The sequence below is a fragment of the Silurus aristotelis genome, assembly GCF_946808225.1.
Source record: "Silurus aristotelis genome assembly, chromosome: 16".
Lineage (NCBI taxonomy): Eukaryota > Metazoa > Chordata > Actinopteri > Siluriformes > Siluridae > Silurus > Silurus aristotelis.
In genome coordinates, this window is record NC_139589.1 from 21,877,947 (window position 1) to 21,903,664 (window position 25,718).

A 25,718-nucleotide genomic window follows, 5' to 3' on the forward strand; every position below is an offset into this window, starting at 1 on the left:
CATTGTGGTTTTGCACATGTTGTTAAAAAGATTTAAATAGAGAATGTGTAGACAAGTAGGTGATTGCAAACTACACATTTCTAATTCAACAAATTATAAGATTAAGTTATAATAATAACATATAATTTTCCATGTTTGTTTTGTTTGTTCAAAAACAATTACAAGGCATTGTTTCTTTTATGAAAACTGAACATTAAAGTAAGTATGTCTGTGAGTCTGACTGTTTTATATATACAAGTCTTTAAGCATTATAATTTGGAAACAAGTAGCTAGACAAAATGCAAACTAAAATGATTTCATTAATGATAAAGCAGAGCAAATGTTTACTGACCATGCTTAAAAAGTCTCTCTGCTAAAACTAATGGAAAACACTATATATATATATTTAATTACACACCTTACTGTGTATAAAGTAAAGACTTTCTTTCAAAAATGTTAAAAATTTATGTATGTAAATGTTATCTAATTGTTTTGGTTTCTTTAGCTTAAATGCTTTTACTGATAACTATTGAGGTGATAATGTTACTGTGTACAATAACCCGTTTTCCGACATATTTTCGAGCTTTTACCACGTGATGTCAGCATTGTAAATGTTATTTAGCCTGGCTGATACCAACGTGAGTATCAAAAAGTACCAATAGAGGACAATAGGAGACATTAATGAAGTAAATAATTTACAAAGGTAAGTTCTTGTATTCCTGTGTCTCCTTGAGACATAAAGTTTTTAGCAATCTGGCTTTAAAAATAATCATAGTTTTATAGTAGAATTGCACGACTTCCTTAAACATTTCTGTAAATTATACTCTTTTTTTTATATCTCAGTTTATCAGTTTAACAGAGCTATGCTTCGACTTTTACTGCTCTTTGGTGAGTATGTGTTTGTATGATTCTATAAAACAATTAGATTTTTTGGTCTGACTTTAACAACTTTAAAAAAATAAAAATAGATTAAATTAAAAGCAGTCCTTGATATCAGGTTCTCTTACTGTGTGCCACAGGGGATATTTTATTTAGTAGAAAATCCAAATACAAAGAATAGAGAAAAAAATTAAATCAAGGACTCCAAAGTCCAAAAAACAAGAGCTAAATTCAAAATTTGAAAAATGAAAAAAATAAACACTCTTTTCAGAATTTGGGCAAAAATCTCAAAGACTTTCTCTGGAAAAAGCAGAGATGATGAACAGAAATGGAGAAACTGGGAAGCAAAATGCAACCGCAAGAAAAATGGGGATATCAGATATAAGAAAGACAAAGAAACACAAAGACAGACACAAAAGCCTGACAAGATTCCGTAAAAGTTCACTCTGTATTTTATTCTGGTTTTTTTTTTGTTTTTTGGGGGTTTTTTTTAAGCAAAAGTATAGTTCTACTTTCAATAAAACCTTTGGTTTCAGGTCTATTTTTAATAGATTAAATAATGTAATACAGTGGTTCCTAACCCCCGGGCCACGGTCCGACACTGGTACATGGGTCAATTGGTACCGGGAAGAAAGAAAACATAACTTACATTATTCTCGTTTAAATTATTATCTGATTCTGAACGATGTTTTATTTTGGAAAATTACCAGATTCTCTCCGCCACATCTGTCTATGACTCAAAATCTATGTCTAGCAAAATGAACAAAAAACAACACAGTGGATTCACATTTATTATTATATTTAGAAAATACTTTTTATTTTGTTGTATTTTCCGCCACACCTTAAAGGCCGGTCCGTGAAAATATTGTCTGAAATTGAACTGCAAAAAGGTTTGGGGACCACTGATGTTATAGACAAATAATTTAGCCAATCTGGTGTCTATTAGAAGTATTTAATTTGTTTTGCCAGTAAGTAAAATGTTTCCATTTTTGTTTTAGGATAGCTGAGTTTTTTTTAATAGTACCACATTCATATCATAGAGAGATGTTTATTTCATTCAGTGTTAATCCCTTAGGCAGTACCAGTAGGGTGGGCCAGAGACCATTGTTTTCTCACACGGAACACCAAACGTAGGCTACTTGACTACATGGTTTAAAAGATTACATACAAACTTTAAAAAAAAGAAAAATTCATATCCACTCACTGCGCAAAAGTCATTTTAATTGCAGCTCATCAATCCTTATTTGTGATCATAGTTAATCAGTGCTTCTTTGTCAATACATCTTAAATCACATTCAATAAACAAAACTGTTATTGTGTCTTATAGGGTTTTTAAACCATGGCATCTGTCTGCCTCGTCAGTATCACTTCATTAATGAGAATAAAACCTGGAGTGAAGCACAGAGATACTGCAGAGAGAATTATGTCGATTTAGTTACAATTAATAATGCTGAAGAAGAACTTGCTCTTACTAAAATAGTAGACATCTGGGACAGTGGCCAAACCTGGATTGGACTGTATGATGATCTGACCAGCTGGAAATGGTCTCTGGATGATGATTCTTTCTACAAAGGGAAAGAAAGAAGCTTTAGAAACTGGCATATACAAAAACCGAGGAACTCAGATGGAAACAGTTTGTGTGTATACTTTTATGGTTATGATTCGGCATGGCAGGAGGCCTCTTGTTCATCAACACTCTTTTTCATTTGCTTTGATGGTGAGTACAGCAGTTATGTTTATTCCAAAAGAAAATGTATTTAAGTTTAACATATTTTAAACATTTAAATATTAAAATGTCTGTTTTAGGTAGGGCGAATGCGAATGAAAGTTATGTGGTGATTTCTCAGTACAAGACCTGGACAGAAGCTCAGACATACTGCAGAGAGCATTACACAGACCTGATCAGTGTGAGGAACGAGTCTGAAAACAATAAGATCAGATCATTATTGTATTCTCAAAATAATTATTATAGCAGGTTTTGGATTGGCCTGTACAGAACCAGGTCTTGGTCAGATAAAAGCAACTCTTCTTTCAACTACTGGAAACCTGGACAACCAGATAATTATGCACAGAATGAATCCTGTACTGCTGTGTCATTCAACAACTATGTTTATTATTATTATAATGATCAGTCCAGTTATGGGACATGGACAGATGAAGACTGTGGCAAAGCTTTACCATTCCTCTGTTACAGTAGTAAGTAGATTTTTGTTTTGTAAATAAAAAACTGTTAAATCACATTTATATACAAACTGAATAATGTCAGTCTGTAGTACAGTAGCAATACACTTTCATTTGTATTTTTTTACTTATACAATGCAATTCATATTTTTGAATAATATAACTAACATTGGTATGCCTCTGTAGCAATGTCATCAACATCCCCTCGTCAGTATCACTTCATTAATGAGAATAAGACCTGGACTGAAGCACAGACATACTGCAGAGAGAACTACACTGATCTGGCAACCATTGATAACATGGAGGAAATGAACACACTTCTTAACACAGTAAATGGCAGCTACTCAGGTTTAGCCTGGATTGGACTGTATGATGATCTGGTGAGCTGGAGATGGTCTCTGGATAATGATACTTTCTACCTGGAGGGAGAGAGAGACTACAGAGGGTGGCCCCATCAACCTGATAACTACAATGGAAAAGAGCTTTGTGTTTATATTGGTTCAGCTGGAAGATGGTTTGATGAAGACTGTAACACATATTTGTCAATTGTTTGCTATGATGGTAAGAATACATAATGTGGATAAACAATATGATTTTTCTGTTCAGGTTTTAGTGATCACATTTTTTCATTATTATTTTTATTATTTTTATTATTATTTTAGGATTAAACTGAGTTTTGTGTATGGTTAATGGGGCATATTTATCTTTTGTTAGGAACAAATGAAACAGATGAATATAGGTGGATAAACCAGCAAATGACTTGGACAGAAGCTCAGAGTTACTGCAGAGAGCATTACACAGAGCTGGCCAGTGTGAGAAACCAAACAGATAATAACAGAATCTTCAACCTCACTGGGGGCTCTGCTGCTTGGATTGGTCTGTACAGGACAAGACTGTGGTCAGACAAACAGGAATCTGCATATGAAAACTGGAGACCATATACCCCAAATAGACCTGCAGAGCCAGACAATGGTGGGAATACTCCGTGGCAATATAATAACCAGCACTGCACTGCTGTATCATTCAGAGATTCAGGCCAGTGGACAGATGAGGACTGCTTTGCTACACTTCCTTTCATCTGCTATAACAGTGAGTTCAACAGAGAGAGAGAGAGAGAGAGAGAGAGAGAGAGAGAGAGAGAGAGAGAGAGAGAGAGAGAGAGAGAGATCCAATCTTTAGTGACAGCTAACTTCCACACCTGAGCTAAAATAATTACTCTATAACTTTTCTCAGAAATGTTTAATATTATTTTGTGTCAGTTCTTATAAACTCAACAATACCACTGCACAAATTTACTGTGGATATGTGTTTTAAAAATAATAATTTTTTAGAGATGCTTAGTATTACTATTACTATTACTATTAAATTCCTATTCTACACAATATTTGATTCATACACTATAAATCATTGATCTTTATTGCTCTAAAAGATTTATTATACATAATACATCATACAGTTAATTCATAAAGCTTTACTGATTTACATAAAATGCAATTATGGATTTCTGTCTGTTAAAGAATCCTGCACAGGATCATCATGCACCCGCCATCATTATCACTTTATTAATGAGAATAAGACCTGGACTGATGCACAGAGGTACTGCCGAGACAAATACACTGACTTGGCAACCGTTGATAACATGGACGAAATGAACATACTCCGTAACACAGTGAATGAAACCTACTCTGGTTTAGTCTGGATTGGACTGTATGATGATCTGAACAGCTGGAAATGGTCTCTGGATGATGATTCTTTCTACATGAGAGAAGAGAGAGGCTTTAGAAATTGGTATATAGAGAAACCACTAAACTGGAATGGAAACAGCTTGTGTGTATACATCAACATTTTTTATGGCTATTGGCAGGTGGATTCTTGTTCTGGGGCATGTCAATTTATTTGCTTTGATGGTGAGCACAGCACTTATGAACATGATTAAAAAAAGCTTCTAATACAATACTTTTTGCCCCAAATAACTCTACATTTTAACAGTACATATTTTCTCTAGAAGTACAATATTCCTAATAAAATTACATATTGTTACATATTAAAACTGTCTGTTTCAGGTAGGGAGAATGCCAGTGAAAGTTATATACTGGTTAATCAGTACATGAACTGGACTGATGCTCAGAGATACTGCAGAGAGCATTACACAGACATGATCAGTGTGAGGAACGAGACTGAGAACCAGAAGATCAGATCATTAATATATAATTTCATTTCTTCAGATCGAGAATATTTTTATTATAATTATCAGAATTTGTATATGTGGATCGGCCTGTACAGAACCAGGTCTTGGTCAGATAAAAGCAACTCTTCTTTCAGCAACTGGAAACCTGGACAACCGGATAATTATGCACAGAATGAATCCTGTACTGCTGTGTCATTTACTGATCTTGGGAAATGGACAGATGAAAACTGTTTTAAAGCTCTTCCATTCCTCTGTTACAACAGTGAGTAGGTTTTTTTTTTGGTCACAATTAAAATGGAAGCAGTATATTTAAATATGTAAAAAATTGTGCCATGTTTATCAATCATGGTAATATAGTATATAATTATAGTGAACAACTCACATTTACAAACCCGATTCCAAAAACGTTGGGACACTGTACAAATTGTGAAAAAAAAAAACAGAATGCAATGATGTGGAGGTTTCAAATTTCCATATTTTAATCAGAATACAACATAGATGACATCTTTAAACTGAGAAAATGTATAATTTTAAGGGAAAAATAAGTTGATTTTAAATTTTATGGCATCAACACATCTCAAAGTTGGGACAAGGCAAACGTCTGGGAAATGAGGAGACAAGTTGCTCAAGTTTAGGAATAGGAATTTTGTCCCATTCTTGTCTAATACAGGCTTCCAGTTCCTCAACTGTCTTAGGTCTTTTTTGTCGCATCCAAATGTTTTCTATGGGTAAAAGATCTGGACTGCTGGCTGGCCATTTCAGTACCCGGATCCTTCTTCTAGACAGCCATGATGTTGTAATTGATGCAGTATGTGGTCTGGCATTGTCATGTTGAAAATTGCAAGGTCTTCCCTGAAAGAGTTGACATCTGGATGGGAGCATATGTTGTTCTAAAACTTGGATATACCTTTCAGCATTGATGGTGCCTTTCCAGATGTGTAAGCTGCCCATACCACATGCACTCATGCAACCCCATACCATCAGAGATGCAGGCTACTGAACTGAGCGCTGATAACAACTTGGGTTGTTTTTATCCTATTTAGTCTGGATGACATGGAGTCCCAGTTTTCCAAAAAGAACTTAAAATTTTGATTCGTCTGACCACAATACGGTTTTCCACTTTGTCACAGTCCATTTTAAATGAGCCTTGGCCCAGAGAAAACACCTGTGCTTCTGGATCATGTTTAGATATGGCTTCTTTTTTGACCTATAGAGCTTTAGCTGGCAACGGCGAATGGCACAGTGGATTGTGTTCACCGACAATGTTTTCTGGAAGTATTTCTGAGCCCATGTTGTGATTTCCATTACAGTAGCATTCCTGTATGTGATGCAGTGCCGTCTAAGGGCCCAAAGATCATGGGCATCCAGTATGGTTTTCCAGCCTTGACCCTGATGCACAGAGATTGTTTCAGATTCTCTTAGTCTTTGGATGATATTATGAACTGTAGATGATGATAACTTCAAACTCTGAGAAACTCCTTTCTGATATCGTTCCACTATTTTTTGTAAATTCACTCTTTTTATACCCAATCATGTTGCTAATTGACCTAATAAGTTGCAATTTGGTACTCCAGCTGTTCCTTATGTGTACATTTAACTTTTCCGGCCTCTTATTGCTACCTGTCCCAATTTTTTTTGGAATGTGTAGCGCTCATGAAATCCAAAATGAGCCAACATTTCAAAATGTCTCACTTGCAGCATTTAATATGTTATCTATATTCTATTTTGAATAAAATCTAAGTTTATGAGATTTGTAAATTATCGTATTCCTTTTTTATTCACAATTTGTACAGTGTCCCAACTTTTTTTGAATCGGGTTTGTAGATTGAAGCCACTCATTTTACAAGCAATCAGAAATATATGATCTTATGACTGACAGATGTAACTTGTCCATGTGTGCTTTGTTAGAGTGATTGTTAGAATAAATAATGGCTCTGACTGCCTACTGAGACTGGATATGTTGGTAAAAAATGATAAATTTGCATGGAGGCCAGAGAGCTGTATGTGTGAGAATGCAAGCCATTTAAGGCTGAAAAGAGAGGGAAAATTATTTGATTGATCGCAGACTCAAAAGACTTGTATATTTAAATAAAAAATGAAACACTTGCTGTTTCACTACTTTTGGAAGGGACTTTATACCTTATGAATGCATAGTACATATAATTTAACAATAAAACATAATGAATATCAACTATTTTTAACCCTTCTCTAGTCATTGCTTCATCACTCCGCCAGTATTACTTTGTTAATGAGAATAAGACCTGGACTGAAGCACAAAGTTTCTGCAGAGAGAACTACACTGATCTGGCTACTATTGATAACTTGGAGGAAATGGACAGCCTTCTTATGACAGCAAATGACAGCTTCTCAGGTTTAGCCTGGATTGGCCTGTATGATGATCTGGACAGCTGGAGATGGTCTCTGGATAATGATACTTTCTACCAAGAGGGAGAGAGAGACTACAGAGGATGGTCCCATCAACCTAATAATTATTATGGAAATGATATGTGTGTTTCCATTCATTCCCAACGGGAATGGTCCGATCAGTCTTGTACTGAGAAAAGGACATTTGTCTGCTATAATAGTAAGAATTATACACTTTGTCAATAAGTGGTAACATTCCTTATCCATGCATTGATTCTAATATTTTACCATAGCTGACAATTACTCAAGAAAAATAAACTTAGTACTGCTACTGCCTGTAGGAAATAATGACTTTTCATATGTCTCACTCTTAGGTACCCACGACACATATGTGTGGATTTATAATTCAATGACTTGGGAAGAAGCTCAGAGATTCTGCAGAGCAAATCACAGAGACCTGGCAAGTGTGAGGAATGAAACTGAACTTCAGAGAATACTGAACATCACGAATGGCTATGAAGTATGGATAGGTCTGTATAGGAACCGATTATGGTCAGATCAGAGCAGCTCCACTTTTACATATTGGAGACCACAGATTCCAGCTCAGACACCAGAACCTGATAATGGTGTTTATTTACCTGGACAAAGTGGAATTCAACACTGCACAGCTGTGGATCGTTTTGGCAAATGGACAGATGAAGACTGTTTTGGAAGATTCCCTTTCATCTGCTACACTGGTGAGTTTATCATCTTTTCTGAATAAAGTGAAGAATCAGAAACTGCAGCAAATCCAATGTATGGCCATATACGAACATTGCTGTGCTGTTGGTTGCTTGAGACGTATACTGTATGTACAATCATACAGAAAACATTACTTACTGTCTAATGTTTCTACATATTTGTAAAATACATATACTATAATATATTGTATAACACCATTCATGATACATTAAAGTGCAAAATAATAAAAAAGATACCTGATGTTAAGTTGAGGAATTAGTTACTATGTGAAACGACTATTACATAAATGTTAATGTAGAATTTTCTTATTATACTATTTAACATAGATACACTAAAAAGTAATTGAGCTTATTTTAGGCATCTCTGCTGTTGGCTGTAGATCTGCCAAATGCATAGATGTAAATGCAGGGGAATACAATTATTCAAGCTGTTCCTTGAATATAATATAAGAAAACAATGCTATAAGATAACCATCCTTTACACATATATAAACATGTATTCTATACGCATATATGTGTCATATATATATGCGTGTGTGTGTGTGTGTGTGTGTGTGTGTGTGTGTGTGTGTGTGTGTGTGTATGTGCGTTTGTGTGTATTTGAAAGATATATATTGCGTGTATAAAAATTACAATTTTTGCAATATTTGGAAATATATTGGACATATATCTACAAGTATCTAAAATATTTCTATATCTGTAAAATCCAAAGATGAACATGTATGCAATATAAGTGCTTTGCATATATTGCTATATATCAGATTTACGTATGGGGCAGTTAGTAAATAACCATCCTAATGTAAGTTGAGAATACCGATGATTCTATATGTTTCATGAGGTTTTCTAATTTTATTTTTATCTTCATTATGTTCCCACAGCATTCACTCCAGGTGAGTAAAAGCACAATACACGTCTGTTCTTATACTGTATATATGCATAGCGTACACTTTAATGTATTTAACCTTTTTCAGATGTTGTGACAGGTTTGCGAATAAAAGTCAAAGCTAAGGAAAGTCTATTACACTCTGAGATTCCAAAACTTGTACTGATGGAAGTGAGTAACTGTGCTATTATATTATCTCTTTATTTTACTAGAACAGACAAATTCTTATTCAATATGACTCAGCAATAAACAATTGTACAAGACATTTTTAGTTTGTAGATCATTTATTCAAATATTTAAATTAGATTAAATGTGGAATATTTATGTGTAAAAAACATTCACAGTGCTTGACCACATTTCTTACATTTTACTTTTTTTCAGTTTTACCAAGAATTGAACAGACTGGGTCTTTCAAACAACATCTCTGTAAATGTTATAAAAAAACGAAAGTTCAGCCCATGAAAAAAAGATCAACATGTTGAGAATATAATTCATTTTCTGGTGATTTGTCTTTCAATGTATTCATTCAATTAGAAATCATTTATTCCTAGAGCAGGTGGGAATGCTGTAGGGTCACTCCAAGCCTTACATCAGCCTTAAATCCTAACAATAATAATGACTGTAATTATAGTGATTTATAAATGAGCATTATTTCATTAGGAGTAATATTTTATTTTGCTTATTAGAATTAGAACATATTGCTTACAAATAATATTATTAAAAGGTAAAACATATCAAATAATATTAACTTATTTGTGCTTAGTGGAATTTCTAGAAATGTTTGATATGTCATTTTGCCTGTAATAATGTTGATTATTGTTGAAACAGTTGAGTGTGTTTGTTAATGTATACTTTCTGCCTTACTTTTCTTACTTATTTTTAGTTCTGTTCTGGTTTTGTTGATTACATTAAAGACTTCTAATAAAACAAGTAATGAGAAAAGATTTACAATTTGACTTATGTGGTATTTAAATTAAGGAAATTCTGAACTTTATTTTGATCCTTTTTATCTTTTAAATTAAGTACATTTGCTGCCTCAAAAGGGTTCCCACATTGAGACTGATCTTAAAGTACTGTTTGTTTGGAATTTTTCATATTCTCAATTCAAGTCAAGCCATGTAGACCTTTAATGCCATTTCAATTATATACATTACAATACAAAGTGAAACTACACAATGTTCCCCCTGGACCAAAGTGCTACATCAGACAATATATATGAACAAAAAAACACAAACTCATTTAACAAAAAGAGAAGAGAGAGCACGAGTGATTTGTGATAGAAGAGTATCTGCATGAGTGAAAGGGAAGGTTTATAGGACTGTGGTGAGACCTGAAATGTTGTATGATTTAGAGACAGTGGCACTGAGTGAAAGACAGGAGGTGGAGCTGGGGGTAGCAATGCTGAAGATATTGAGGTTTTCGTTGGGAGTGACGACGATGGACAGGATTAGAAACAAGTTTATTAGAGGGACAGCGCATATAAGACGTTTAAGAGACAAAGGCAAGATTGAGATGGTTTGAACATGTTTAGAGGAGGGACATGGCGTATATCGATAGGAGAATGTCGAGGATGGAGCCACCAGGAAGGAGGAAAAGAGGAAGACCAAGTAGGAGGTATATAGATGTGGTGAAGGAAGACATGCAGGTAGTTGGGTTAAAAGAGGCAGATCTAGAGGACAGGGGGGGTATGGAGACAGATGATCCGCTGTGGCGATCCCTAATGGGAGAAGCCGAAAGAAGAAAAAGAAGAAGTACATGCAAACACAATGTTTTAGCAGCAACTTGTGCAAAACAGCATTTCTTTTGCAAATAGTTTGGTAATGTTGTTCAAATGAGTTTGCTCAGTACTAGACTTTCTTTTGAAGCTTATTTTGAGGGACCAGGTGAGGTTTTCTGACAGCTGAAAACACCAATATGGTGTTCTTGATGTAACCGGTCACAACCTGCTTTAGTTTTAGTACTCTCTGCATTGTGTGGATCCGTGAAATGATGAGTCACTACAACTTAGCTGTGGTTGAACCATTAGCACAAGAAAAATACGAAAGATGAGAAGTGGCTGCTTCACCAAATTTACCACCTCTCCTCAGCATGCTCAACTCAGACTAAGCAAACATTCACACAAATTCAAATAAACAAATCAATATAAAACAAATACACTGACAAATTACAACAAATGTGAACTGTACCTGGATGGGATAAAGAAAAAAAAGAAAAATGTGACCAGAGCAGTGACTGCTTCACCAGCTTTTCCATCTGCACAAACCAAGATCCAGCTAATAAACATGCTAGCATTACCAGTACACACATACTCAACTTGCTGTATTCAACAATAATTTGCCAATATCCATCCACTCACAAAACACTTTGTAATGCATTTATAACATTCCTAATAGTAATATTGAAACCATATTATACATTTAACTGAACATTTACAGTTCTGGAAGATTTTTGGAGAACACTACCTACCTCTCCACAGCATGCACAAAGCAGTCTGGCATGGGCTTCACATGACGAAATCATGATGTAACAAAAACTCTTTCAGAAAATAGAACTAACAAAACTTAAACAAAACTATAGTGCTCTCTAAACAAATTACCATCTGTCATATTGACAATCGTCTCTAGATTACATATCTAACCCTGGTTTTGGTAACCTAGGTGCTGCAAAACAAATATCCAGGTGGAATGTTTATTATCACTGGAGATTTGCATATCTTAAGACTGACTGTACTCCCTCAATTATATCAACGTATGTATCTTGCAACTATGAAAGAAAAGACGTTGGATGTTGTTCACACAAAAATTCCAGCGCATCTGAGGTGAAGCTTTTCCCATAACAACTACTCAGACATGTTTGTTATGCTAATTCCAGCATACAGACTGCTAGTAAGGTGTTCAAAACTGATTCTGAAGCAGGTGACAACCTGGCCAGAAGGAGCCATCTTTGCTTTTCAGGACTTCTATGAATATTCTGACAGGGGCCTGTTCAAGGAGACCGCAGCCAACAGCGACTGTTGTTCCAATATGTTACAAGGCCACCACCATCATCCTCGTGCTTAATAAATGCTCTGTGTCTTGCCTTAGTGACTACCATCCTGTAGCACTCCAAAAAAACTCATAACTGTGTAGCAAAGCACAGCTAGAACCACATCATCAAGTTCACCAACGACACGACAGTGGTAGGTCTCACCAGCAAGAATGAGGAGCCAGCATACAGAGATGAATGGATTGGTGAACGGACTCATAGCAAGTAAAAATATGATATAATGCAATTTTCTAGAGATTAAACCTGTTTCTAGACATATTAGCACATTAGCTACCTTGTAGGCCAGGTACTGTAGTTTCCTAGTCATAGTCATGTGCTAATCACTTTAATAACTGTTAACAAATATAAGGATAGACTGTGCTGCTGCTTTAATTTTTTTGGAGAATGTATGCCTTGTATATTCATTTTCTTTTTCACTGTCATAAAATTGTTGTCATAATACTGTCTTTTCGTATTTGAAAATATAAACCAACCTTTTCACCAATGCTGTCCCATTTTTTATTTTAGGTAAAGTCAGATGCATATAAAATAATCAGAATTTTTAACATACCTTTCTTGATTATGCACAAAATGACCCCTTAGCATGTAACAATATCTTGAATATAATGACATTTTCTACAGATTGAACCTGTTTCTAGACATATCATTCTAGATATTCTAAAGATTGAAATCCAAGAAATTAGCAGAATGATAAAACATTAGATTTGGTAGGTGGGCTCTGAAATTTGCAGTCTGCTGTAAGGAAAGCAGACTTTATTACAGCCTTGGCTTCCCACTACGCCTTCGACGTCCTGCTACACCATCTGCTCTGTCCTATGCCTATGCTTTTTCTCACTCACCAAGAGAAACCGGTAGAGGTGGTGATCAAGTCAAGTCAAGTTTATTTCTATAGCGCTTTTCACAACAGACATTGTATCAAAGGAGCTTTACAGTTTTTTAAGTGTCAAGGTGAATGGTACGCATTTATCTCTGATGAGCAGCCATGGCAACTGTGGCACGGAAAAATGATGGGTTACTTAACGCAATCCCGGCTTCTTTGATAACAGAGCGAGGTGTTTCACTATGGGAATCGCTTTGGGCGTGACCAACTACGGAAGCTCTTATGACACCACGTCTGTCTTGACAGACAGGTCGACCTGAGATCAGGCTCCGCCCCACCTTTATCCCTCAGGTCGACCCCTCCTAACATCATTGCAGCGAGATTTCTTCCCGTTCAAGTGCAAGGAGGGAAGTGCTGGTAAAACACCGCACTCTGTTATCAAAGAACCTGGGATAACGTTAAGTAACCCATCGTTCTTTTTCTAACTTCTCTCGGTGTTTCACTATGGGAGATATAGACAGCTCCCGGATTGCACAAGCCAAATCACATGGGCTCAGAGCATCTGGCACTCAGCATGTGCCAAGGATGATTTAGACACATCCAGTTTATAAAACCGCACAAAGGTGTGTGGCGTAGCCCAGCCAGCCGCCGCACAAATTTCGTGAACAGAAACTCCCTTAAGTAGGGCCCATGATGTCGCCATCCCTCTAGTAGAGTGGGCCCTCAGACCCGCAGGTGCCTGAGAACCACAACATTCATACGCTATAGATATAGCCTCCACAATCCAGCGGGACAGTGGGCTACCCCTTTGTGATGGGTAGCCCAAGACACAAGCAGCTGGTCAGATTTCCTGAAACCCGCTGTTCTCTTGACATATGTTTGGAGGGCCCGCACTGGGCACAAGGAACCCAATCCCTCCTCCTCCTGAGGTGGGTGGAAAGCCGAAAGTTCCGTAACGGGACATCTTTAAGAAGAATCCACCACTTTAGGTACAAACGCCGGGTTAGGGCGAAAGGAAAATTTCGTGAGCCCAGGGGCAAACTGTAAACAGGACGGACTGACAGACAGGGCTTGCAGCTCGCTCACACGCTTAGCAGTCACTAGAGCCACAAGCAGCGCCGTTTTAAGGGAAAGAAATTTCAGCCCTACGCCGTCCAGCGGCTCGAAGGGGTGATGAGAAAGGGCTTCCAAAACCAAAGATAGGTCCCACTGAGGCACTAACCGCCGAGACACCGGCCTCTTACTTACGGCCCGGCCGTATCTCTGCCATATCTGCTCCACCACCTGGGTGTGCAGTTTCCATTCCCCGTACAGGGGGTTTCCCCTGGCCAACAGATCCGCACCCTTTTTCCATATGCCTGGAACATGAGTCACTCTGATGGACAAAAGCCTCGTGTCGCACCCTATTATCAGTTTCCTCGCTAACTGATGCAACTGGAGGAAGCGCATCCGAGAGCCGATCTTGTGCTCCTCACGTTCATCTGTCTCCCTCTCGCAGCCGCGGCTGCGGCAAAACCCCGTCGCGCTGGCTGAGTCAGTGTTCTGAGACAGCTTACGAGGCAAACAGAGGTTGAATGCTTCGTCCTCCTGTTTCCTGAGAGTACTCATTTGATGTCCTAGCTTCACTGCGGCTCGTTTGCATACCTCGTGCAGGTTACCTTCAGCCTGTGAGGTTGCATCGCCCGCGCTCTGGGGTCTCGACTGTTGGGCCGGGAAGGGACCACTGTCGTCCTCATCCTCGTCCTCCATATCCAAGTCGAGGAGGTCTGAGTTCGCATCTGGGTCCTCGTCGCACGGCCGTTCCTCAATCTCCGCGAGGCGGTTATCAAACAGAGGCGGCATGACCGGCGATTCGGCCTCCATCAGGTCCGCCCAGCTCGTGGTAGCTCGGGGCTGATGTTCGACGGCCGTAGACCTCGCGGCGGCGCCGGACAGACACGGGTCCTGTTGGTTAGCCACCGCTACTCTCAGCCGTCTCTCCAAATGTTTCACCGGCATCGACGCGCAGTGAGCGCATGCTTGCGGGTCTGCGAGCAACGTCTGAGCGTGCTTCGGGCCCATGCACGTGATGCACATCGGGTGAGGGTCCCTGCCCGAGATGGTTGCTCCACATGATGATGGACACGGGCGGGATGCAACCTCCCTGAAATTCAACTCATTCCCTTAGGTGGGGGGGGGTGATCGTCGACATGGCTGAGTACAGGGAATATTAAACTCGTCACAACACGTTAGTCTACCGATGTTCGCAGGGTAGTTAGCCCTCCGAAGGCTTCGCCTTGACGCGCTAAGCCTGTAATAGCTTGACGCTACTACGTCCCTACCGTGTAACTTAATACCCAGCAGGTTGGAATAGGAATAGCTCGCCTCAAAGCGGACGCTACTCCGTGACGTCGCTCAGCACGATTCCGTACGACTGACCTCACGTTCGGTGGCGGAATCCAATGACAGACATGCTGTCATAAGAGCTTCCGTAGTTGGTCACGCCCAAAGCGATTCCCATAGTGAAACACCGAGCAAGTTAGAAAAAGAACTCCCTTAGATGTTATAAGGAAGAAACCTTGAGAGGAACCAGACTCAAAAGGGGAACCCATCCTCATTTGTGTGACATGTAGAGTGTGATCATAAACCTGTGAGCAATACAGAACACTGGAGACAGAACCTATGACACCTCAGGGTTCTGGAGGAACGTTGTTTCATTTCACTGTGTACTTCGTCAACTATATATGGTTGAAATGACAATAAAAGCTCCTTGACTTGACTTCACTTAACTTCACTTTACTTCGTTACCGAGAATAAAACTTGGGCTGAAGCACAGAGATACTGCAGAGAGAATAATGTTGATTTAATTACTATTGATGGTGAGCATAGAGGTTTTGTTTATTCCAAAAGAAAATGTATTTAAGTTTAACATATTTTGCAGCTAATGATGCAGTGTATAAAAACCCGTCTTCCAACATATTTTCAAGCCCTTAACACGTGTCAACAGCATCACAACTGTTATTTACCCTGGATGAGCTCAAGTCAGATATTAAAAAGGTGCACACAAGAGACAGAAATAGACATCCATTTCACATCCATGAAATAAGTAACTTGCAAAGGTAAGTTTTCAGATTCCAGGGTCTACATGAAACTTTTAAAAATGTAATATAAAATACAGTAATTGTATGATTTACTGAAACATTTCTTTTAATTCTACTCTTGATTTTTCTTTTCAAATATTTTAGTTTATTAATCTTTACATATATTGAAGCAGAGCCATGTTTCAACTTCTGCTGCTCTTTGGTGAGTTGTATGTGTTTGTACTGAATACTTCACAGATACTGTGATACTACAAAATATTATTATTATTATTATAATTATTATTATTATTATTATTAAATACATGAAATTAATAGCAGTGTCTAATAACATATTTTGCACATTGATAATAACAAATTTTGCACCTGGCTAAATCTGTATATGTTCATCACTTATTTTATTATAAAATAATCAGCATATAATTGTATTATTATTATTATTATTCATTCATTCATTAATTTTCTCCCGCTTATCCGTAATTCGGGTCGCGGGGGCAGCAGTCTAAGCAGGCCCCCGCCTTCGACTGCTGCCCAATCTTCACAGCACCATCCCTTACGGTCCCTCCTGCAGGTGGTGAGCCCACAGGAAGGTGGCTATTATTATTATTATTATTATTATTATTATTATTATTATTATTATAAACTAGAAACACAGAATAGTTCCAACTGTAGCATAATTATGGCTACTCTTTTTATATGACAATATTTTATATTTGGCATTTTGGATCATTGTTTCCATTTTAATTTACAATGATTTTTGTTTTTCTCTTTAAATAATTAGAGATTATAATTATGATATTTTAATGATGTATTAAGAATTATATAATAGAATATTAAAAAACATTTTGTTAAGTAATTTAGTTGTCAGCGGCTGGGCGTGCCAGGGATCATTATTTACTCACTCAGCAAATCAATTGCAAATCTTTGCATAACCTTTATTCTTTTTTGTGGGAGTTGGTCTAATGTATCCTGCTTGACTACATGTCTGGAAAGACTTCTTCTGAACATGAATACTTTTTAAACAGAATTAGGGTGTGAACATTCCTTCATCTCAGGAACAATTTCTTAAGCATGCACCACCATTTTATCAGAACTTATTAAATTAAAAACTAAACTAAATTAGACATGGAGCTCACTTATGTGTCCAAATGACCTCTTCATTGTCAATGTAAATATCTTGATATATCTTAAAGAGCACTTGTTACGTTATGATGTAAGGTTGGGATTCAAGTGTAGAAATTGATTAACAAAGTGGACACAGAAACAGATGTAACAGACAAGAAACATTGATGTCTTTGCAGTGAACATGAAACAGGTGTGCAAAACAATTATCTGACTTGTTGAGCTGAAGTTCATTGGCTTGTGGGAAACATAATCCTTGTCTATTATTCCTGATATTAATCTCCCATCTAATGTGTGACATGTTGGTCCCTGATGTTGGTCCATCACAATCAATCTCCTTTGTGAAGTTACTATGCAGAACAATATGATTAGTGTAGCATTACTGAAAAACAGAGGCCCATACAGTGGCCCAAGGTCCTTTGGGGGATTGATGCTCTTCACAGTGCATAAGGGCTCATCAGCATCCGCACCTAAGCTTGATAATGGCAGTATGTCTTTATCAGGGCATAAAGGCTGAACAAAATCCCAATTAGGGCAGAGGCTGAACGTGAGCAAAGCCAATGTGAACTGACAATAACTTTAGAAAGAGAAATGTAAAAAAGTGAGCTGAATATATATACAGAACTGCTTTTTATTGTAAATGTAAACTAGGTATGGAAAATAATGTGACATGGCATGTGACAGTGAACTGGTTAAATGTATCCTGCTTGATTACATGTCATGCTCCTCAGGGTGTATAAATGTGTGTGATTGTGTTTATGAAAGCAACAACACTGAAGACCAATGGCTATTTTAATTAATGTATAAGGTGTGAATGAACACAATCAAAGGTGGGTAGCTTACTGTCTTCTTTTGGGTATAGCTGTTGTGGCAGCTATTTATAGATAGATTTATAGATATCTGGTAGATTACATCAGCCAGTATGATTGCAAATAATGATTGCAAATATTTTTTACTCAGTGTGTATATGTGTGTTTATGTAAATATATCTATATATATATATATATATATATATATATATATATATATATATATATACACTGTATATATGTTTATTTTTAAACAGAATATACATACTGAGTATACTTTATAGAAAAAATTATTTATGTTGGTGTACATTGCATAACTGCACAAAAATGTATAGCACATAAACAATTCAATACATTTATGGATACAACCATACTCTGGTGACCTGCATTAAACGGAGTCAGCCAGGGTTACAAAGTCCAGACAGTAGCTGCTGCTAGCTAAATGATCATCAGTCATTGTGGAACAGTATGGTTGTGTCCATAAATGTATTATTGTATGTATTTTTAAATGTATTTTACATTTAATAAGACTTAATAATCTTCATTTGGGAAAAGGATGACTCATCAATAAGTGGAGTCACTTAGCTCAATATAGTTTTGCAGTAGCTCACAAGTGTTTGACACCTCATGTGCGGTGACCCGTGTTTTGCTAGAAGAGATCTCAAATTGGCTGCCAATCAATCAAGTTGCAAATGCCATAGGGAGGATATATGATATGACTAACATCTTATTATTATTATTTTTTTATGGAACGCAATCTACCGATCGATCATGATTGCCGCATAGCAAATATGATCATATATTTATCATATGTGATATATTTATATATTTGCGATTATAGTTAATCAGGGCTTTATTAATTTGCCAATACATTTCAAATCGCATTCAAAATAAAAGAAATTGTTATTGTGTTTTATAGGGGTTTTTAACATTGGCATCTGTCTGCCTCGTCAGTATCACTTTATTACAGAGAATAAGACCTGGACTGAAGCACAGAGATACTGCAGAGAGAATTATGTCGATTTAGTTACAATTAATAATGCTGAAGAAGAACTTGCTCTTACTAAAATAGTAGACAACTGGGACAGTGGCCAAACCTGGATTGGACTGTATGATGATCTGACCAGCTGGAAATGGTCTCTGGATGATGATTCTTTCTACAAAGGGAAAGAAAGAAGCTTTAGAAACTGGCATATACAAAAACCGAGGAACTCAAATGGAAACAGTTTGTGTGTATACTTTTATGGTTATGATTCGGCATGGCAGGAGGCCTCTTGTTCATCAACACTCTTTTTCATTTGCTTTGATGGTGAGTACAGCAGTTATGTTTATTCCAAAAGAAAATGTATTTAAGTTTAACATATTTTAAACATTTAAATATTAAAATGTCTGTTTTAGGTAGGGCGAATGCGAATGAAAGTTATGTGGTGATTTCTCAGTACAAGACCTGGACAGAAGCTCAGACATACTGCAGAGAGCATTACACAGACCTGATCAGTGTGAGGAACGAGTCTGAAAACAATAAGATCAGATCATTATTGTATTCTCATAATTATTATAGTAGTTTTTGGATTGGCCTGTACAGAACCAGGTCTTGGTCAGATAAAAGCAACTCTTCTTTCAACTACTGGAAACCTGGACAACCAGATAATTATGCACAGAATGAATCCTGTACTGCTGTGGCATTCAGCAACTATGTTTATTATAATTATTATTATAATGACCAGTCCAGTTATGGGACATGGACAGATGAAGACTGTGGCAAAGCTTTACCATTCCTCTGTTACAGTAGTAAGTAGATTTTAGTTTTCTAAATAAAAAAACTGTTAAATCACATTTATATACAAACTGAATAATGTCAGTCTGTAGTACAGTAGCAATACACTTTCATTTGTATTTTTTTACTTATACAATGCAATTCACATTTTGAGTGATATAACTAACATTGGTATGCCTCTGTAGCAATGTCATCAACATCCCCTCGTCAGTATCACTTCATTAATGAGAATAAAACCTGGACTGAAGCACAGACATACTGCAGAGAGAATTACACTGATCTGGCAACCATTGATAACATGGAGCAAATGAACACACTTCTTAACACAGTAAATGGCAGCTACTCAGGTTTAGCCTGGATTGGACTGTATGATGATCTGGAAAGCTGGAGATGGTCTTTGGATAATGATACCTTCTACCTGGAGGGAGAGAGAGACTACAGACTGTGGTCCCATCAACCTGATAACTACAATGGAAAAGAGCTTTGTGTTTATATTGGTTCAGATGGAACATGGTTTGATGAAGACTGTAACACATATTTGTCAATTGTTTGCTATGATGGTAAGAATACATAATGTGGATTAACAATATGATTTTCTGTTCAGGTTTTAGTGATCACATTTTTTCATTATTATTTTGATTATTATTATTATTAATATTTTGGGATTAAACTTTGTTTTGTGTATGGTTAATTGAGCATATTTATCTTTTGTTAGGAAAAAATGAAACAGATGAATATAGGTGGATAAACCAGCAAGTGACTTGGACAGAAGCTCAGAGTTACTGCAGAGAGCATTACACAGAGCTGGCCAGTGTGAGAAACCAAACAGATAATAACAGAATCTTCAACCTCACTGGGGGCTCTGCTGCTTGGATTGGTCTGTACAGGACCAGACTGTGGTCAGACAAACAGGAATCTGCATATGAAAACTGGAGACCGTATATCTCAAATAAACCTGCAGAGCCAGACAATGGTGGGAATACTATGTGGCAATATGGTAACCAGCACTGCACTGCTGTATCATTCAGAGATTCAGGCCAGTGGACAGATGAGGACTGCTTTGTTACCTTTCCCTTCATCTGCCATAACAGTGAGTTCAACAGAGAGAGAGAGAGAGAGAGAGAGAGAGAGAGAGAGAGAGAGAGAGAGAGAGAGAGAGAGAGAGAGAGAGAGAGAGAGAGAGAGAGAGAGAAATATCCAAAATTGCTTAATCTACAACTTTTCTCAGAAATGTTTAATTTTCTTTTGTGTCAGTTCTTATAAACTCAACAATATTGCTGCACGAATTAACTATGGAAAAATGTGTTTTAAAAATAATTAATTATTAGAGTTACTTAGTTTTACTATTACTTACTATTCTACACAATATTTGATTCATACACTATAAATCATTTATCTTTATTGTTTTAAAAGATTTATTATTCCTCTCCACTGCTTCTCTTTCTCTCCCCATCCCGAGGCTTCCTGAGGTTTGGCCAGCTCCAGTCACGTCCCACCTCGTGAAGATTATGGACCTATGGATGATCATGGAGAAGTAGATGCCGAGTGTTTAAAGGCCCTGGCATGGAGAAGCTGATGCTGGATCTATGATGATCACAAATTGTTCTGTATTGTTGAAAGATTTATGACCAAACTTTTGATGTCACCCATATGAGGATGGGTTCCCCTTTGAGTCTGGTTCCTCTCAAGGTTTCTTCCTCATATCATCTAAGGGAGTTTTTCCTTGCCACTGTCGCCACGGCTGCTCATCAGGGACAAACGCACACCATTCACCTTCACTGTTGTTTTCTGTAAAGCTGCTTTGAGACAATGTCTGTTGTGAAAAGCGCTATACAAATAAACTTGACTTGACTTGACTTGACTATTATTGATGATACATCATACAGTTCATTCATAAAGCTTTTCTGATTTACATAAAATGCAATTATGGATTTCTGTCTGTTAAAGAATCCTGCACAGGATCATCATGCACCCGCCATCATTATCACTTTATTAATCAGAATAAGACCTGGACTGATGGACAGAGGTACTGCCGAGACAAATACACTGACTTGGCAACTGTTGATAACATGGAGGAAATGAACATACTCCGTAACACAGTGAATGAAACCTACTCTGGTTTAGCCTGGATTGGACTGTATGATGATCTAAACAGCTGGAAATGGTCTCTGGATGATGATTCTTTCTACATGAGAAAAGAGAGAAGCTTTAGAAATTGGAATATAGAGAAACCACTAAACTGGAATGAAAAGAGCTTGTGTGTCTACAGCTCTAGTTTTAATGGAGAGTGGTGGGTGGACTCTTGTTCTGTGAAACATCTATTTATTTGTTTTGATGGTGAGCGCAGCACTTATGAACATGATAAAAAAGCTTATAATACAATACTTTTTGCACCAAATAACTGTAAATTTTAATAAAATTATAATTTGAGTAAAATTCCTAATAAAATTACATACTGTTACATATTAAAACTGTCTGTTTCAGGTAGGGAGAATGCCAGTGAAAGTTATATACTGGTTAATCAGTACATAAACTGGACTGATGCTCAGAGATACTGCAGAGAGCATTACACAGACCTGATCAGTGTAAGGAACGAGACTGAGAACCAGAAGATCAAATCATTAATATCTAATTTCATTTCATCAAATCCTGTTAATTATCCTTATTATCCTTATTATCCTTATTATCCTTATTATCCTTATTATTATTATTATTATTATATGTGGATCGGCCTGTACAGAACCAGGTCTTGGTCAGATAAAAGCAACTCTTCCTTCAGCAACTGGAAACCTGGACAACCGGATAATTATGCACAAGATAAATCCTGTACTGCTGTGTCATTTAATGATCTTGGGAAATGGACAGATGAAAACTGTGTTAAAGCTCTTCCATTCCTCTGTTACAACAGTGAGTAGTTTCTGTTTTGGTCACAAATAAAATGGAAGCAGTATATTTAAATATGTAAAAAATTGCACAATGTCTGTTGATGGCTGCAATAGTTCCTCTCGTGTTAATATAGTAATGTAATATGATAATATAACATAATTGGCCATGTTTATCAATCATGGTAATATGTAATTATAGTGAACAACTCACATTTAGTTTGAAGCCACTCATTTTACAAGGAATCAGAAATTTAGGATCACATGACTGACAGATGTAACTTGTCCATGTGTGCTTTGTTAGAGTGATTGTTAGAATAAATAATGGCTCTGACTGCCCACTGAGACTGGATATTTTGTTAAAAAATGATAAATTTGCATGGAAGCCGGAGAACTGTGTGTGGGAGAATGCAAGCCATTTAAGGCTGAAAAGAGAGGGAAAATTATTTGATTGATCGCAGACTCAAAAGACTTGTATATTTAAATAAAAAATAAAAAACTTGCTTTTTCACTACTTTTGGAAGGGACTTTATACCTTATAAATGCATAGTACATATAATTTAACATTAAAACATAATGAATATAAACTATTTTTACCCCTTCTCTAGTCATTGCATCATCATCTCGCCAGTATTACTTTGTTAATGAGAATAAGACCTGGACTGAAGCACAAAAGTACTGCAGAGAGAACTACACTGATCTGGCAACCATTGATAACATGGACGAAATGGACAGCCTTCTTATGACAGCTAATGACAGCTTCTCAGGTTTAGCCTGGATTGGCCTGTATGATGATCTGGACAGCTGGAGATGGTCTCTGGATAATGATACTTTCTACCAAGAGGGAGAGAGAGACTACAGAGGATGGTCCCATCAACCTGATAATTATTATGGAAATGAGATGTGTGTTTCCATTAATTACAGAGGGAAATGGTTTGATCAGTCTTGTAATGGCAGAATGACATTTGTCTGCTATAATGGTAAGAATGATACACTTTGTGGCAACATGCCTCATCATGCAGTGCTTCTAATATTCTACCATAGTTAGAAATTACTCAAAAAGATGTATCTTGACACAGTTATTGTCTGTAAAAAAAAACTGTGACATTTTTAATTGTCTCAACCTTAGATACACACAATGCATATGTGTGGATTGGTTATTCAATGACTTGGGAAGAAGCTCAGAGATTCTGCAGAGCAAATCACAGAGACCTGGCTAGTGTGAGAAATGAAACTGAACTTCAGAGAATACTGAACATCACGAATGGCTATGAAGTATGGATAGGTCTGTATAGGAACCGATTATGGTCAGATCAGGGCAACTCCACTTTTACATATTGGAGACCACAGATTCCAGCTCAGACACCAGAACCTGATAATGGTGTTTATTCATCTGGACAAAATGGAATTCAACACTGCACAGCTGTGGATCGTTTTGGCCAATGGACAGATGAAGACTGTTTGTCCAGTTTTCCTTTTATCTGCTACACTGGTGAGTTTATCATCTTTTTAAAAGGATCAGTTAGAAACTGCAATTTGCAAATATAATCTAATATAAAATGAATAGAGCATAATATATGTAAAAAGAGTTATGTACATAAGGTTCCAGATATTCCATGAAAACTATGCATTTATTAATCTTATCTTTCTTTTCTCAATGTTTTGACAGAATTTACCCCAGGTGTGTAAAAGCACAATACATGTTCTTATACGTATATCTGTATAGCATACATGTAAATGTATTTATTATTTGACAAAAAAATTTTCAGGTGTTGTGACAGGATTGCAAATGAAAGTCAAAGCTAACGAAAACATATTATACTCTGAAATTCCAAAACTTGTACTGATGAAGGTGAGTAACTGCTTTTATATTATTTCTTTATTTTATTTATTTAGATAGACAGATGCTTATTCAACATTAAATGCTTTAAATAACCATTGTATAAAATATTACAATATGTTTAGTTTTTTGATCATGTGTAGCAGTTTACATCAGGAAATACTTGTCCAAAACGATGGTACAGTTTAATCTATATTCAAATTTACTTTCATGTGGCATATTTATGTGGAAAAAAATAGTTTTACAAATTTTTGCCGAATTTATTTCAGCTTCAACAAGAATTCAACAGACTTGGCCTTTCAAGGAACATCTCAGTGAATGTGATTAAAAAAAGAAGAATAGTCCTTGGAGGAAACGATCAACACTGATGCGAGAATATTTTTCATTTTCTAGTGATTTTATGTATTCATTCTTTTAGCTATCATTTATTTTTTTACCTAGAGCTGGTGGGAATGCTGTAGGGTCACACCAACCCTTGGAAATGCAGCCTTGAAATACTAAAAATCATAATTACTGTAACTATATTGATTTATAAATTAGAATTTGTTTATAGGAGTAATATTTGTTTAGTTAATTGGAAATGTTTATTGCTTGAACAATATTCTTAAAAAGGGGAAAGAAAGAAAACACTATACTTATTTGTTCTTGGTGGAATTTATAGAAATGTTTGATCTTATTTCCTGCAATGATCATATTAGTAGTTAGCTGTGTGTGTTAATGAATACTTTCTGCCTTTCTTTTATTACATACTTTCTGTTCTGTTTTTGTTGATTAAAGACGATTTTATTTAAACAAGCATTGAATGAAGTGAAATGTGTGACAAGGTTTTGAATTCATCTTGCTATTTTAAGTAAGGATTTAAAAAATTTGGGTTTTTAAAAAAAATAGGTGCTGGGTTACTGATTGGAAGGTCGGGGGTTCAAGCCCTGGTATAGCCAAGCTGCCACTCTTGGGCCCTTAAGCAAGGCTCTTAACCCTCTGTGCTCCAGGGGTGCTGTATCATAGCTGACCCAGCTTTCGAGCAAGCTGGAACATGCGAAGAACAAATTTCACTGTGCTGTAATGTGTATTTATCCCTGATGAGCAGCCTGGGGCAAATTTCTTCTTGGCAGCAAGAAAAAACTTTCTTAGA

General features: G+C 36.7%; 2 protein-coding genes across 4 annotated transcripts; both read left to right on the forward strand.

The window, feature by feature from the left end:
• Positions 1-588: 588 nt before the first annotated feature.
• On the forward strand, positions 589-10,165 carry LOC310738720 (C-type mannose receptor 2-like). Of its 3 annotated transcripts, none has more exons than XM_083563978.1 (13): positions 589-682; positions 839-867; positions 2,186-2,575; positions 2,665-3,054; positions 3,226-3,600; positions 3,754-4,128; positions 4,557-4,946; positions 5,103-5,489; positions 7,440-7,811; positions 7,966-8,328; positions 9,210-9,221; positions 9,303-9,385; positions 9,596-10,165. In XM_083563978.1, exons 2-13 carry the CDS (start codon positions 843-845, stop codon positions 9,674-9,676), a joined length of 3,243 nt encoding a protein of 1,080 aa, XP_083420104.1. In that variant the 5' UTR covers positions 589-682; positions 839-842; the 3' UTR covers positions 9,677-10,165. The 3 variants fall into 3 exon arrangements, with proteins under 3 accessions (XP_083420104.1, XP_083420103.1, XP_083420105.1); XM_083563977.1 differs by having other exon boundaries at positions 590-682; positions 823-867; XM_083563979.1 differs by lacking the exon at positions 9,210-9,221 and having other exon boundaries at positions 590-682; positions 823-867.
• A 5,919-nt stretch (positions 10,166-16,084) lies between these two features.
• On the forward strand, positions 16,085-25,393 carry LOC310738803 (C-type mannose receptor 2-like). Its single transcript, XM_083564225.1, has 13 exons — positions 16,085-16,177; positions 16,304-16,361; positions 19,007-19,396; positions 19,486-19,878; positions 20,050-20,424; positions 20,580-20,954; positions 21,812-22,201; positions 22,349-22,771; positions 23,355-23,726; positions 23,876-24,238; positions 24,416-24,427; positions 24,516-24,598; positions 24,856-25,393. Exons 2-13 carry the CDS (start codon positions 16,337-16,339, stop codon positions 24,952-24,954), a joined length of 3,300 nt encoding a protein of 1,099 aa, XP_083420351.1. The 5' UTR covers positions 16,085-16,177; positions 16,304-16,336; the 3' UTR covers positions 24,955-25,393.
• Positions 25,394-25,718: the final 325 nt, after the last annotated feature.